Source organism: Heteronotia binoei, chromosome 8, assembly GCF_032191835.1.
Source record: "Heteronotia binoei isolate CCM8104 ecotype False Entrance Well chromosome 8, APGP_CSIRO_Hbin_v1, whole genome shotgun sequence".
Lineage (NCBI taxonomy): Eukaryota > Metazoa > Chordata > Lepidosauria > Squamata > Gekkonidae > Heteronotia > Heteronotia binoei.
This window is the reverse complement of record NC_083230.1, coordinates 6,279,523-6,294,353: the sequence shown is the minus strand read 5'-3', so window position 1 is coordinate 6,294,353 and position 14,831 is coordinate 6,279,523. Positions and strand designations below refer to the sequence as shown.

The following is a 14,831-nucleotide window of genomic DNA, read 5'->3' as shown; positions in this document are numbered from 1 at the left end:
TATAAAAGCCAGCTAACTCACCATACTCTTTAATTTTCTTTAACAACAAAGGCGTCACTTGTACTGGGTTCTCGTTGATGAACATCACATCGTCTGCAAAGGCTCTATATTTATAGGAAAAACCTTTCAACTTCAATCCCTCTATTTCACTATCTTCATCAATTTGAGTCAACAAGACCTCTAGGGTCATTATAAACAACAATGGAGATAGAGGGCAACCTTGTCTAGTGCCTTTGCTGATCTTCAGTTGTTCAGTTAAGTCTGCATTCACACAAAGTTTTGCCTGTTGTTCTGTATATATTGCTTTAGTCATCCTTATAAAATCATCTCCTAAATTCATTTTCTCCATGACTGCAAACATAAAATCCCAATTAAGATTATCAAAAGCTTTTTCCGCATCCGCAAAGAATAAGGCCACCTCCTTTTCTGGATCCCAGATTTTTCTTTTAATTGGACTTGGCAACCCTATTCCAAACACATTTTTGTGCCTTTTGTTTTTGCTATTTTTTTGTTTTGTTTTGTTTTGCTTCTTTGGGATCCCCCCCCCCCCCGGGTTAATTCCAGGTTTTTTGAGACCCAATCTTTTTCTGGGAGCTGATTTTGAATAGTTTTTTTTTCCTTATGCATAATATTTCTGTGGCTTTCTTTGTTCCATCTACTCCCATCTTCCTTGCCTTGCTTTTTGATGATTGAACTGTCAATGTCAAACACCACCATCCCACCCTAAAGACCATTGGTTTTATTTTTTAAAAAGGCACTAAAATGTTGATATATCAATACAGCATTTTAAGCACTGTATTGATAGATTTAGCAGGTTCTCTGAATTCCCAGTTTTCTTTTTTTTTTTTAAGTAAGTTTTTATTCCTACCTTCATGAGGGAAGATATAACAGAAAGGTTGCATCTTTGCAAGGGAAAAGACTAGAGATTTTTTAAAAGAAAGAACCTATTTGAACTGTCATGACAATGTTAAATCATTATAAGCATGTACAAAAAATAAAAAGGGGGTACTGTGAAGCCACCAGTGACACCACCGATGACAGCATCTCCCATGAAAATCCGAATTATTTAAGGCACGTACGAGGGGGCAGGCTGACTGCACACCTGTGAAAATGCAGAGGAAGGGCAAACGTGTGGATGCCCAAACTGATTTCCGTGCTCATGGACTGACTGCCAAGAAAACCAGGAGTAAGTTGTGTATGCCAGCCGGAGCCTGTTAGGGGAGGACAGGATACAAATCTGATAAAAGAAATAAATACGTGGAAAATTCCCTTTGGGATCTGGAGGTGACGCCTGCAGCAGGAGGAAATTTGGATAGTGGTTGCACCTAGAATCCATGGTGTACCATAGAGTTTGCCAACTAAAGCTTCCATTTTCTCAAGGGGGGTGGATTTCTGTAGTCTGGAGGTCAGATGAATTTCCATGAGAACTCCAGGCCCCACCTGAGGTTGGCAGATCTATCTGAAGCTGGTTTAGCAACATCATACGATTGTCATCGAAACCTGTGGAATCCCAGGGAAGTAAAGTTTACTCTGCAAACCACTGCATCTGCTGATACTTTGCTACAGTTTTACAGAGGCATTTTAAATAAAATAATATATAAATAAAGTGTATATGATGAAGAAACCATTGTTTGATGATACTGTCTCACAGCTTCTGTTTTGTTTTGTTTATATCTTCTAAGGCAATTTTTAAAACTTTTTTTGTTAACAGACTAGTTCAGTTTTATGTTCAGATTGGAAGCAAGTCCATTGGCACAGGCTGCAGCAAACCAAGAACCAGGAATGAAGGTAAATGTGCTTGAAGCTTCTGCCCTCCACTGACCTATTTTGCACCATTAACAGCATACTATTGATATTCTGCTTCTTATTGTTAAGCCATTCTTGCACACATGATTCATCACAATGGATGTCTGTCATTATGATGAGTCATGTGTGCATGGATGGCTTAAATACAGCAAGGGTTCTTCTGGCCCATATTGCACCCGCTGTCCACACAGGACTCTAGTCAGTGAGAACTGCACACATAGTCAGATGATAAGGAGGTCACTTCAACCTTGACCCCAGGTACAGCACTTTACTTTTCTGCATGGGGATGAATGGCAACCATTCATTTATACTAGAGAAAATAAATAAAACACTAGGATAGCGGAGCTAGTTTATGATCCGGGTAGCCCCTTCTATTGAATCAAGTCTGCATTTATTTTCATTGTTCCCGGTCTGCCTTGGGCTTCTTGATGATGATAGAATGGGGCAGAATGTTGGGAACTGGCTTTTCTACTGAGGAACGGTTGTCTATTTCCTAGTCCAACATTATCTAATTCATGCAGTTATGCTTAATTCACCTTGTTCACTTTGAATTTTTTAATAAAATAGTTGATCTTTTATTTTGATATTTTTCTGTGACCCCATTTTGATGTTCTGCCCTCCCCCATACACGTTTTATTGATGTGGGGCTCTTTTGTGGCTGAAAACTATACTGTATTTTGAGAAACTAGAGGATGTATCATTATCACATGCAAAATGGCTTAAAGCGGGCCTACGTTATTTTCACCACAGAGATTAAAGCCCCTGTGATTAATTGACCACCCCAGCCACATTCAAAAAGAACTTTCAAGCTGTGAGTGAGGTCCAACAAACAGTGTATTTCTTCAGGCCCAGTCCACACCAATAGTGGTCACTGGTAGGGAAGCTCACTCTATGACGACTTTGATCCATACAACAAAGTTGAACTCAAGTAGCACTTTTAAGACCAACAAAGTTTTGCTCTGTAGCTCCTGTGCGATTGAGCAAGCCTTGCAAAGCAAGCTGTTATGTAGAAGGAAGCAAGGTATAGGGAGAAGGAAGCAGGTGACAGCCAGTTGCTCAGGGGCCTGATAGGAGCCCTCCGAGGGCCTGATTCAGCCCCCAAACTGCATCTTTGACACCCCTGGCCTAGGGAGTAGGAAATTCACAGAAGTGCTAATACAGAGTATTGCTCTGTGACATTCGCTATAGGAGCCTGTGGATGACATGATTTTTACATGTCATGGACCACCAAATATATTAGTATTGTGCTAACATGACATTAACAGTAAAGAACACCAGCTGTTAGAGACAAATTGGTCAACCATGTCTGTATCTTATGAAAAAATAATTAGGATGTTTCAAAGCCCCATTTCTCAGTTGGTTTGGCAGGGAAAATACTGTATTATCTGTGTGTTTGCTGCTTGGTTTTTAACTTGCCAGCCATGTTATAAGAGTGCCACTCTGTTATTCACTTTTGAAAATATTATTAGGTTTGTATACGTGGCCATAAATTAATCTCAAGATTAATTGTGCTTGAACTCAAAATTAAATGAACGGTATATTAGAAGCTACCTCTATGTGATTTTGTGGCTGATTCCAAAAGCTAGCTTCCTTTATCCCTGGTTACTTCCAGCATCATAGGTGTAATCCTTTGCAGGCATATGTTGTAACCAACCACAGCATCTCCCATAACTGTGACACTAGTGGCCTAGCTCCCCATTTGCTTTCCAACTCAAACATCTCTCAGCTTTAATGTAATGCTGTATATCTGCTGAAATTCTTGAACTGAATACTCAGATTAGTAAATGCCAGTTCACAGGGCTCGAATTCAGCAGGAGTGCACAGGAGCACCGCTCCCGAACCTCCTCCAGCCAGGGACTCGCTGCACGTAGATCCCAGGGTCAGCTTCTGTTCCCGGGCAGTTTCAGCCGCCGGGCAACAGAAGCCTCCAGTCAGGGACTGCATGCAGCGGGGAGAGAACTCCCTGCTGCACACAGTTCCTGGGGCTGGCTTCTCTTGCCATGCAGCTTAAAGCACCCAGCGAGACAAGCCTCCGGCCGGGGTCTGCATTAGAGTTGCCAAGTCCAATTCAAGATATATCTGTGGACTGTGGGGATGGAGCCAGGACACTTTGGGGGTGGTGCCAGGATACATTAGGGGTGGAGCCAAGATCAAGGCTGTGGCAAACATAATTAAACTCCAAAGGGAGTTCTGGCCCTCACATTTAAAGGGACGGCACACCTTTTCAATTCCTTCCTTCCATAGGAAATAATGAAGGATAAGAGCACCTTCTTTTGGGGCTCACAGAATTGGACCCCATGGTCGAATCTTTTTGAAACTTGGGAGTTATTTTGGGGAGAGGCACTAGATGCTAAACTGAAAATTTGGTGTCTCTACCCCCCAAAACAGCCCCCCCAGAGCCCCAGATACCAGCAGATCAATTCTCCATGATTTTCTATGGGAATAAATCTCCTTAGGGAGTAATAGAGTTCCCAGCAGATATTTCCCTCCCTTCTCCCCTCTTTCTGATGACCCTGAAGCGGGGGGAGGGCCTCCAAATCGAGGGATCCCCTTCCCCCACCTGGGGATTGGCAACCCTAGTCTGCATGCAAAGGGGAAAGTATTCCCTGCTGCACACAGATCTCAGGCTGGTAGACTTCCTGGGCAGCCTAAACTGCCCAGCAAGAGACGCCTGTAAGCAAGCTTTCCATGCAGCGAGGACAAACATCTCTGCTGCATGGAGTTCCTGGCCCCAGCTTCTCTTGCAGGACAGTTCCTTCCTTCCTTCCTTCCTTCCTTCCTTCCTTCCTTCCTTCCTTCCTTCCTTCCTTCCTTCCTTCCTTCCTTCCTTCCTCCCCATCTTCTTTCTCGCTCTTTCCCCTCTCATTTGTTTCCCCTTCCTCTGTATTCCTCCCTTCCTTCTCCCCCTCCCTCCCCTATTTATTTGCTTTCTTTCTTTCTCTAGTATAACTTTCTTTCTGTTTGATTCTGTTGTTAGCATAGCTCATTTACATATGCCACATCCCAGGAGTGTAGCATATGCAAATGAGATATGCTTCTGACCTCCTGCAACTTTTTGTTTACAAAACGACCCCTGCCAGTTCTACATCAGTGAAGAGCAGGTATGAATGCACAGGGACGGTTTTAACTTGATGGTTTTTTTCCCAGTCAGCAAGAAAACTTAGGTCTTGTACAAACGTTTGTTTATACCCCTTGTAAGTTAATCAAGAGAAAAGTTTTTAAAAATTGATGAGGTCTAAATTAATGCCTGTGCCTATCAATGGTGTGGTCTCCTTTGGACGATGGTGCGGTCTCATTTGGAATACTGTGTACAATTCTGGTCACCGCACCTCAAAAAGAATATTATAGCACTGGAAAAAGTCCAGAAAAGGGCAACTAGAATGATTAAAGGTTTGGAACACTTTCTCTATGAAGAAAGGTTGAAACGCTTGGGGCTGTTTAGTTTGGAGAAATCATGTCACGTCTATCATGTCATGTCGACTGCGGGGTGACATGATAGAGGTTTACAAGATTATGCATGGGATGGAGAAAGTAGAGAAAGAAGTACTTTTCTCCCTTTCTCACAATACAAGAACTCGTGGGCATTCAATGAAGTTGCTGAGCAGTCAGGTTAGAATGGATAAAAGGAAGTACTTCTTCACCCAAAGGGTGATTAACATGTGGAATTCACTGCCACAGGAGGTGGTGGCGGCTATAAGCATAGCCAGCTTCAAGAGGGGTTTGGATAAAAATATGGAACAGAGGTCCATCAGTGGCTATTAGCCACAGCATATTGTTGGAACTGTCTGGGGCAGTGATGCTCTGTATTTTTGGTGCTTGGGGGGGGGCAAAGTGGGAGGGCTTCTAGTCCCGCTTGTGAACCTCCTGATGGCACTTGGGGTTTTTTTGGGGGGGGGCACTGTGTGACACAGTGTTGGACTGGATGGGCCATAGGCCTGATCCAGCAGGGCTTCTCTTATGTTCTTATGTGACACAGAGTGTTGGACTGGATGGGCCATTGGCCTGATCCAACAGGGCTTCTCTTATGTTCTTCTGTGACACAGAGTGTTGCACTGGAGGGGCCACTGGCCTGATCCAACAGGGCTTCTCTTATGTTCTTATGTCTATGCCACAACTTTACATGGACTTGCTAGGAGAATTGCCAAAATTTGATCTTTAGCATCCACCACTGAAAATAAATTTTGCATCACAGGTTTGCTGAGAGGCATGACAGAGCTTACTTTATTTCACTTTGTATTTCAGGACTTCTTATTCAATATTCAAACGACAATGGAATAAGCTGGCATTTGCTACGGGAACTGGACTTCATGTCTTTCTTAGAACCACAGATAGTATCAATAGAACTGCCTCGTGAAGCCAAAACATCAGCAACTGCTTTCCGATGGTGGCAACCTCAACATGGTGAATAATCTACATAGAATTATAGCAACAACAATTATGTTTAGATTCTTCCACCGCTGTTGTTATAATTTTGTCTTAGCTTTATGTATTTTTTTCTCCCCCCCAAAAATCCTACTTTGTTAGATTTTAAGTTTTTTCCACTTGTTCTTCTGTTGTTGTTTGTTTTAAATTATAATATAGTGGGTTCAATGCAAGGAGGAGATGAGGTCGCAGTGATCATCGCTCATTTATTCAGTGCAGCATAGTAACGGCTGAACTTGAGACGAGGCTAACTGGGCCAAAGGGGCCAACTATATACACTTCAGGGTTCCCGCGCTAGGACTCCATTAGATCATTCAAACCAGCAGGGGGCCCTTGATTGGAGCAGGGCAGCGGGGATTTGGATCCTCCCGCCCATTGTTCCGGAGTCCTCAAGCTCAGGCAGGCAGGCCGGCCCCAGGCAGGGACATTACTACTTATACACAACCTTAGTCCACATACACAACATAAATCCATTAAAAAAACCCCAAGTAGTAGATAATAGTTCAGTAGAATTGTACCTAACATTTCAGAACATAAGAAGAGCCCTGACCAAGGGTCCATTCAGCACCCTTTCTCACACTGTGGCCAACCAATCACTATGGAGGTCAGCAACAGGGCATAGAGACTGACCCTTTTCCTGACGTTGCCTCTTCACACTGGTGTTCAAAGGTTTATTGCCTCTGAACGTGGAGGTTCCCGTTAGTCACCATGGCTACATCCACTGAAAGACCTGTGCTTTATAGGGAAAAAAAGACCTGTCCTTCATGAATCTGTCTAATCCCCTTTTAAAACTGTTCATGGTTATGGCTGTCAGTACATCTGGTAGTGAGTTCCACATTTAAATCACTCATTGCAGGAAAAAAGTGATGTTTTTTTGTTTGTCCTGAGTCTAAGGTAAGGTAAGGTAGTCCCCTGTGCAAACACCAGTCGTTTCCGACTCCGGGGTGACGTTGCTTTCACAACGTTTTCACGGCAGACTTTTTACGGGGTGGTTTGCCATTGCCTTCCCCAGTTGTCTACACTTTCCCCCCAGCAAGCTGGGTACTCATTTTACCGACCTCGGAAGGATGGAAGGCTGAGTCAACCTGGAGCTGGCTACCTGAACCAGCTTCCGTTGGGATCGAACTCAGGTCGTGAGCAGAGGGCTCCGCCTGCAGCACTGCAGCTTTACCTCTCTGCACCACGGGGCTCTTGAGTATGAGTCTACTGGCCATCAATTTCATTGGATGCTTTTCAGTGCTAGCATTTGGGACACAGAGAAGTCCTCTCTGCCCACTCTCTCTGCCCAATGCATAATTTTATAAATCTCTATCATGTCCCCCTTTAGTTGTCTCTTCTAAATTGAAAAATCCCAGAAAAATCCAGTACCTTAAACCTCTTGGTTGCTCTCTTCTGTACTTTTTCCAGATTTGCAGTGACCTTTTTGAGGTACGATGGTCAAAATTTCACACAGTATTCCAGATTGACCGCACAATAGCGCTATACAGGGGCATTTTAATATTGGCTGTTTTATTTTCAATCCCATTCTTAAAAATCCATAGCACAGAGTTTGCCTTTTCCATTGCTGCAGCGCACTGGGTTGACAGTTTCATTGAAATCTCCACTATGCCCCTGAGATCTTTCTCTCTCAGTCTCAGCAAGTTCAAACCCTATTACCATACAATTGAAGGGGGGGCGCGTTCCATCAGCTTACACTTACCTGCATTGAACTTATCTTGCCACATTGTTGTCTACTTACCCAGTTTGTGGTGATCCTTCTGGAGCTCTTCAGTCACTAACACTTGCATTGTATTCTTTTACACTTTAGTAAGTACCTAATTTTTCAACCATCCAATGGTTGGGGAAGTTACAATTGACATTTCTATTTCTTTTCTACAAAAGCAGACACTGCATACCACTGGGAAGTTCAAAATGTAGGATGTAATGCAATAAATGTGCTCTTAAATTCAGCCATGCATAACTGGGCAATGAATTATGTGTGTGGTCTGTGGCCCTGATCCCCCAAATGTGTTGAATTCTCACTTCAGCTGATGATGGAGCAAATTCAGGGTATACATGAGATGTTTTTCCTTTGCATCATTGGTAGTGGGGTGCCCCACTTGTACATATGGGACTCAGAGCCAGATTTCACAATACATCTGACACCTGACAGGTCACAGATGCATGGCCAAACTCACTGTCAGAGGAACATCGTGGGGGGGGGGGGCTCACCTTTAAAAACATTTGTTTGCCTGATGCTAAAGGGGAGGTTAGTTCATCTTATGCATTTCTGACTGTGAATCCAACATATGTCAGACGTCATGGTTGTAAGCCCTAATTCACTGAATTAAAGCAAATTGTTTGAGGGTTAGGCGTGACTTGGTAAAATCTGAATAGATTTTCCCCAGCTGGCCTGCAGCGTGCATATTTAGGGGGAAGAATTTTATGAGACTCATGAGATAATTTGACTCCCCACCTTGTTTCATCGATTCTTTCCACCTCCCTTCATTTTTCTTCCTGACTATCACACAAACAAAGCTCACAAATTTGATAAGGCTTTTTCTGTAGCTTTGTACTGCAACTTAGTCAAACTGGTTAATGTATAATGTGAAGAATACTGCTCCCATTTTTCTGTTTGTTTACAGGGAAACATTCGGCACAGTGGGCTTTAGATGATGTGCTTGTAGGAATGAACGACAGCTCTCAGGCTGGTTTCCAGGATAAATTTGATGGATCTGTAGATTTACAAGCTAATTGGTACAGGATCCAAGGAGGGCAAGTAGACATTGATTGTCTGTCCATGGACACAGCACTTGTATTCAGTGAAAATATAGGTAAGACTCACATTAAATGAAATATGGATATACTGATTTCCCCCCCCACACACACAAAAAACAGTTGTAATACTTTCTTGTTGCCCAATAGGGAAGGAAACAGTCTACTGTTCTGAAATATCTGTTTGCAAGTCAAAAGCAGTATAATGATTTCTTTCTCTGATCTCTTTTTAGGAAAACCGCGTTATGCTGAGACTTGGGATTTCCACGTGTCTGACTCTACCTTAATGCAGTTTGAACTGAACATGGGCTGCAGCAAGCCATTCAGCAATTCCCACAGTATTCACTTTCAGTATTCCCTAAACAGTGGGAGAGACTGGCATTTGGTTACCGAGGAATGTGTTCCTCCAAAGATAGGCTGCCAACAATACATGGAGAGTTCCATTTACATCTCAGAAAGATTCCAGAACTGGAAGCGAATTACTGTCTACCTTCCACAAGGAACAATGTGAGACTGCCATTTTGATTTCATACAGTATGAACGAATGAATGAATGAATGAATGAATGAATGAATGAATGAATGAACTTTTTATTACGGTCATAGACCAATATAAAAATTATAACACATCATGTAAAACCCCTCCTAAAATACATAAAATACGATAAAATACTTAAAACTTTTCCACACCTATACAGGTCGGGGATAACTAAAATATAATTTAACCAATTTTAAAATCCAGAATCAGTTCAAATTAATATAAAATCCTTTAAATCTGAATATATAAAATCGTTTATAACCTAAAATTCAAACAGATCATACAAAACCTACCATTTCTTGTTTCTTAGTATGCAACTTCACCAGGTAATGGCAGAATTTAGCTATCTATCTAGAGATAGATATCTAGAGATATCTATCTCTAGATATCTAGAGATAGATGGACTTGCATCCACCAAAAGTTTCTCCAAACGTGCCCTGTCTGCATCTACTATTGGTTTGACTATTTCATACAGTAATTCCAGCTTTTTAATCGTATTTCTTTTACTGCAAAAACGTTGGTTGATTTTAGCTGCATTGCTGGCCTTATAGTAACAGAAACTGTGGATGAACAATTTTACGGATGGTTGAAACCAAATGTTCAATGTTTAGGAACTGGAACAGTTAGAAACAGAGTCCTCTTTGTGGGTGCAGAAATGCATTCCACTTGTGTGAACAGGAGTTTGGACTGAAACCCATTGATTCTAATATTGCTATTAGGCATGCTGTGAACTTTGACATAAACATGATTGCCAGGCAAATTTAACTTGTTCAAACCCCAGAGGTTGCAAGATACATGAGCCTCTGATCAATTGGCTTCCGTGTCCCTGGCAAAGTTCATTTTAAACATAGCACAGTGCTGAGCAGCATTAAAGCCTGTGCAGTAGCCACTGGTGGTTCCGGCCCAGGTCACTGCAGCTTGCGGCTGCCAAGAACTAAATTACTTAAGTTAATGAAACAAAAGAAACACTAAATTGACCAACTTGTAAAAAGCACAGAATCACTTGCTGTTCATTCCATATTCAGGCCTGTGCTGTAAGATACCAAAAACACACAAACACCTAAATAGTAAATGTCAAAAAGAAAAAAAAACCTCGTGAATTTATATCTTTTACTGTACGTCTTAAAAATTTGAGGCATTGGCAGACAGGCAGCAGAAGGCAGTGGCGGCAAGAAAAAACTATTAATGTGAGAAAGCACTGTAATACTGCCGCTTCTTTTCTAGATTTCCTTCGATACAACTGAACAGACTTTTTGTGATTGGTGGGCAAGACATGAGTTGAACTGGTTGGTGATCAAGCATGGCTAATTGCGGTTTCATTTTCCTCAGCTCCACTGCGTTAAATGGTTGAAACGTTTGAACCAGAAATCTGGCCTGTTAAGTCATCGGCCATAAAAATCAATCACAGAGAAAGTATTCCTATAATCAAATAAGTCTAGCTATTCTACATGCTGAAGAATAAAGGGAGAAATCCAGTGGTGGGATTCAAATAAATTAACAACAGGTTCTATGTCCTAATGACCATTTTAACTATACCAAAAGATATACTGAAAGGTAGTTTAATAATTCACGCATTAAATACTGCAATAAGAACAGTAAAAGAGGTTAAGACAACTTGTTCAATGTTTGAATCAAATTCAGAGCTTTCTACAGCTGCAGTAGAGGAAAAAAATTACATTGGGGCATACTCCACATATCTCTCACATTAAATGGATAGATTAAAATGTGTAAGATTGATTAAAATTTCTTTAATCGGGTGACAGCCCTAATTATGGAATTTGATACAGGCTTAATTCAAGATACACCAATGACTAGAAAAGTCTGCAAAATGGAGGCTCCCCTTGAACTGGGAGACATGAAGAGTATCCCCAAAATGGTCAAGGATCTTACACAACCAACTGATGAATAGAGGTGATTTGCCACTGGGTAATCTTGTGCCAAGTCACTATCTCTCAGCCTAATCTACCTCACAAAGTTGTCCTGAGTGTGAAATGGACTAGGGGAGAACCATATGTGGTTACCCTGAACTCCTTGGACAAAGGGTGAAGTAAAAAATGTGATCAATCCTTGCATTTATACACTTTAAAATGCCTGTTTATTTGTTTACTTCATTTATGTCCCACTCCCTGCCCTGCCCTGGATAGCCCAGGATAGCCCCATCTTGTCAGTTTTTGGAAGCTAAGCAGGGCTGGCCTTGGTTAGTATTTGGAAGGGCAACCTCCAAGGAATACCAGGGGCATGACGCAGAGGCAGCAACTGCAAACTGCCTCTGAAATTTCTCTTGCCTTTAAAAAAGTCTAGCTCACTACATAGTGGTGCATAATGCTACAAGAGCTAGAATTTTGACTGCCAGACAATCTTAGGATCTGGTAATATTACCACACTGCCAGATGATGATGATGCATTGTGTGTAGTATAGCCAGGAAATCCTAAGATTGTCTGGCAGCCAGAAGTTCTAGCTGTTTTAGCATTATGCACCACTAGGTGACAAGATAGACTTGTTTTTTAATCAAGAGATGTTTCAGAGGCAGTTTGCCACTCCCTCTGCATCAGGACCCTGGCATTCCTTGGAGGTCGCCCTTCCAAATACTAGCCAAGGCCAGCCCTGCTTAGCTTCTGAGATCTGATAAGATCAGGCTAGCTGGGCCACTGCCTACTTCTGCATAATGACCCTGGACTTCCTTGGTGGTCTCCCATTCAAGCACTAACCATGGCTGACCATACTTAGCTTCTGAGATTTGACGACATCAGACTAGCCTGGGCCATGGTGGTCAGGGTGAACACCATGTTACATTATCTCAAATGCTACACTTTTGAATGGATTCAATTCACACACTTGAAGTCTGATTCACACATGCACCTACATCAATACTAAGTGGGGAAGAGGCATGCCAGAAGTTCATAAAATTGGTGCATGGCCTGTACAGGACAGAGAGAAATTATTCAATACCCTCTCATAACACAGGAATGTGGGATGTCCAATGAAATCGATGTTTGGTAGACTCAGGATGGAGAGCCAAAAGCATAATAAACATGGAATTGATTGTCACAAAATAAAGTGATTGCCACTAGTTGCTTTTGAATGGGAACTAGACTAATCCATGGATGATAGTTCTATTAATAGCTGTTAGCAACACTAGTTAAATGAGACTCTAAATTCTGATTAGCAGACTCTGGGTAGGGGTGGGGCCTGTTCTGTTTGGAGCTTCAAGATGAGATCTTGCTGACCTCTGCAAGAAACTGGATTTTGGACTTCAGATCTTTGGTCTGGACCATCTTTCTACTTTTTTCAGCACCTGCCAATTTGCAGCTGAATGTGTAAACAGATTTCAAGTACTGGTGTTGTAAGTAACAGAGCTGATATTCCCCTACTCTCCCCTGCAAATTTTAGAGTTGACTCCCCGCCCCACCCTTCAGTGGAATTTACTTCCAAGGAAACATGCACTTTTAGAACCAGGTGGGCAGCTGTGTTGGTCTGAAGCTGTAGAACAAAGTAGGAGTCAAGTTTCACCTTTAAAACCAACAAAGCTTACATTCTGAATAAAACTTAGTTGGTCTTAAAGGTGCTGCTTGACTCCTACTATGCACTGTTAGGTTATCCTATGCATGTTTTCCGGAAAGCAAATTACAGCAGTGAGGCATGCAAACACTCTAGGATCAGGCATTTAATTGGGTAAATGGTGGCTAACGTTTCACAGAACGTTGTACAAGAAAGGCAAAGCTATGTAACATGGGGTAGGGGCTGGAGTTGAAAAATTCTGACTAAGCTAAAGTGAAGTCCCCTTTGGGCAAGAAACTCCGTGCACGCTTATTTCTCATCCTTTTCCTACTGATAGCATTGCCTGGTTGCATACGCCAATATACTACACCTTTTCCGCGTAGGGATTGCAAAAATGCAAAACAATTCCAAACCTCAGGTCTTTAAAAAAACTTCCAAGACCTCATATGCATGGGGCCAACGCACACAATGCTTTTTAAAAAGCATTTTCTAAACAAGCAAACAAAAAAACTTTCCTGCAGTTTTTGGAGGACTCCTTTTGCGTCTTAAGTTTGCAATCAATCTAACAAAAAAGGGGATGTCTAACTACACAATATTCGCCATCTGAAATAACAAGTTACACAAAAGTCCCGCTTGTTTGGGGACCAAATTGCTATAATGCTTGAGCTAGCTGCTATTGATGATGATGACACTAATAAGGAAAGACGAGGGAAATTAATAGAGAATCGGGGAATCGGTGATGCAATGGCTTGCTGATGTGCCCAGGAAAGAAAGAATGAGAAAACTGAAGGACAGAGAGGAGGGAAAAAATGACCAAAAGTCTTGAGTGTTGATTTATTGCACAAGCCGCTGGTCATTTCCATATATTGAAATGCGCCCAAGTGGCCAGCCAGGCAATTTCCTTTGAAAAGCGACTGCCGTCGTCCCCGGCCGGGCTGTTCCCACGTGACATCTCCCTCCCCCTCCAGAGTCTTTACACCTCCCAGCTCGGCAGGGGTGGGGAGTTGGTGCTCAACGTAATATGTGATTTAAGAAGTAACCGGGAGTACGATCTTTGCCAGGAGGAGGAGGGTTGAGTGGCAGGGACAGGTGGGCTGGGGCGAAACCAATTTCCAAACTATCATTCCACCTTCCTTTCTCGCCCCCCCCCATCCCCGCGCTGCGTGTTTGCTTCTTTGTGTCTTCTACGCAGATGCAGAATCAGCCAGGGAGGTTTGGGAGCAGTCCGGGCTTACTCGGGAGTAAACATTGCTGAATGCAGAGTTCGGAGCAAACCTCAATGGGATTTCTTAGCAACAGCATAGGATTGTAGCTGTCCAGGGCGCGTTTAGGCTGCAAACCGGTGCGCTTTTACTCCTAAGTAAGCCTTACAGAACTCGCTGGGACCTAGCCTGACGCGCCTAGCAGCTAGATTGCCCGGCTGCGCCGCTAGTCGCGTTTACTTAAAAGTAACTCCCCTTGAATCCCGTGTGGCTTACTTTCGAGTAAGCATGCAGAAGGTCAGACTGCCGTTTACCGCGATCCTCTGGGGGTGTATCTGGGTCCTTTGAGCCTTAGCTGCTCCTCCGATTTGGGCTCAGAAGGACCCGGACTTGCAGCGCTCCTTGCCGCAGTTTCTCCCCCCCTCCCCCCAGCCAACAAACGGTTCTCAGAACCAATAGAACTTTAGGAATCGGTTCTATAGAACTGGTGCAAACCGGCTGAATCCCACCACTGGAGAAATCCTACACATTTTTCCAGTTATTTTTATCTGTACAGAGTTTATTTACACTCAAATTTTGCCTGAAAAAACTGCTTTCCCCCAATTTCTCCCT

General features: G+C 42.7%; 1 protein-coding gene across 1 annotated transcript in view; it reads left to right on the top strand.

Annotated features, from left to right (window-relative positions):
- RELN (reelin) overlaps positions 1–14,831 on the top strand; it is a 659,346-nt gene that overhangs the window by 462,385 nt on the left and 182,130 nt on the right. Inside the window, exons 32-35 of the mRNA XM_060246073.1 lie at positions 1,712–1,788; positions 6,049–6,207; positions 8,853–9,041; positions 9,216–9,489. Of these exons, the coding sequence (XP_060102056.1) occupies positions 1,712–1,788; positions 6,049–6,207; positions 8,853–9,041; positions 9,216–9,489 (699 nt within the window). The remainder of the gene's footprint in view (positions 1–1,711; positions 1,789–6,048; positions 6,208–8,852; positions 9,042–9,215; positions 9,490–14,831) is intronic.